Below are 1,943 nucleotides of genomic sequence, written 5' to 3' on the forward strand. Positions count from 1 at the left end.
CGCCAGTCAATGGATCTATTCCTCGTATGAGCGCTTCCGAGGCCAGCTGTTTTGGCCAGGGTTGCCTCTAGAAGGTGAATATAAAGGGAAGAACCCAGCAAGGCACGGATATATTCAAAAGCCAACTAACTGACTGTGACGAGTTCCCAAAGTCCTCCTCCATTAATCGCCGGATATTGAACCCTTCACAGGAGTAAGTGTGGTTTATAAATACTGACGGGCTTCAGGAAGGCGACATGAAAACATGGGATACGGTGGCTCAGGGTTGTTTGGAATCTTCTGCAATAAGGGAAAGATCGCCTCGATGGGTCGGATGCGCGAACGGATATTCTAATACCCTCTTCATGAGATGTTGTTGTATCTATTTATAGAGCACAGTTAGAAATGGCATGTTTTAATAAAAGAGGAAAAATGAAGAGAAGAGATGCAGCCTACCGACATCCAATCCCATATGGTTGAGACGGTCTGAGTACTGAATGGGTAGCTTGACACTCAAGTTGACCTCCAAGTCCAGGTTGAATGCCGTTTGAAAATTCTTCAAGGTATATGTGTGCATTGAATCTTGGACTTCTTAACTTACACCACCATAGGATTAGCCATAGCTAGACACGCGCTGGAGATTGGAGAGTTTTGAAACAATAAAAAAAAAAATGCCCCAGCTGGAAGAGCACCAGCAAAGACAACCTTTCGAATGTTGCGCAAATTCTCTAACCGTGGTGTGATCCAGTTGAATAGCTTGACTTCGCAATCACTGTGTGCTTGGCTACAGACGGTTATCTGAACCGTCGAGTGGCTCGAGGAGGACGAATGTCAAAGATGTGTACGCGGAAATCGAACCGGGAAGAGGGAAGGGATCGAAACAACGAGGATAGACCTCTCCGCAATGCTAGAGGGGATAGTCAAATCAGAAAAGGGGGAAGGAAGAGTCCAAACCATGAGGCAACGTGGCAGCTAAAGGTGACAGGGATGACGGTTCCATATCTGATGGTCGGTTTGTACCCGCTTGGCATAGTGTGCGCCCAGTTGGCATAATACGTGCCCAGTTGGCATAATGCGTGCCCAATGGGCACGGTCCTCGATCTATCACAATTTCGTCGTCTGTCTGATTTTAGCCCCAATTCCATGTATTATTCTACACCCAGTGCGAAGCTCACTGGGCAACACTGGTCAGCTGTCGTATCCCTGTCCCCTGTCAACCACAACTCATCAAGCTCAAATTTTGACAACTTTTGACAACTTTTGACGAATATTCCACAAAGTCCTCACGGATTATTAGCCATGACAACATCCACCGCATCTGACAATACTAATACGGGACGCTGGGTAGCTTCAAGCCAGCGAAAGCGGCAAAGGACACACGATTTCAAAAAATTATTAGTTCCTGGTTGGGGGACATATGATCTTGATTTCAACACCTCTAATAATCCAGGCGCTGAATCTTTGCGTTCATTTATACAGAAACTCGATCAATCTGCAAGATGGGCGAATACCCGACCTCAAAACACAGAGAATCTTAGAGCCGAGTTTCCACGGAGTAGTCTCGACCTGATCACTGCTCTCTATCACGATCCATCATTAGTGGCGGAAGATGTTATCACCATCGACAATAGTGAAAACTTAACAAAGCATCTTGAACTACAATTTTCCCGTCCACTTCTTTTTCAGTCAACTGCTATTCGCTCCATCAGTCATCCAGAAGTATCATGGGATGCATTTTGGGCGTTTATGCGGAAGCACCGTCAGGCGTTAGTTGACGTGTATGATTACTCGATTGAGAAAGAAGATAAACGCACTGAGAGGCGATCGGTCGAGAATATTATCAAGCACTGGGAAAAGGATTCGCGAACTGCATTGAATTGTCTTGACATTGAGAACAGAATATGTCAATGTTGCCCAACTCCTATCATCCACTCTGACTTAATTCAGCGGATTGCACGAGACGG

The 1,943-nt window shown here is 45.8% G+C and overlaps 1 protein-coding gene across 1 annotated transcript; it reads right to left on the minus strand.

The window, feature by feature from the left end:
* Nucleotides 1-259: 259 nt before the first annotated feature.
* On the minus strand, nucleotides 260-556 carry BDV37DRAFT_290029 (uncharacterized protein; the record flags this gene model as incomplete). Its single annotated transcript, XM_032088624.1, has 2 exons — nucleotides 260-361; nucleotides 440-556. The coding sequence occupies 2 exons, from the start codon at nucleotides 554-556 to the stop codon at nucleotides 260-262; spliced, it is 219 nt and encodes a 72-aa protein (XP_031934074.1).
* Nucleotides 557-1,943: the final 1,387 nt, after the last annotated feature.

The sequence above is a fragment of the Aspergillus pseudonomiae genome (genome assembly GCF_009193645.1).
Source record: "Aspergillus pseudonomiae strain CBS 119388 unplaced genomic scaffold BDV37scaffold_308, whole genome shotgun sequence".
Lineage (NCBI taxonomy): Eukaryota > Fungi > Ascomycota > Eurotiomycetes > Eurotiales > Aspergillaceae > Aspergillus > Aspergillus pseudonomiae.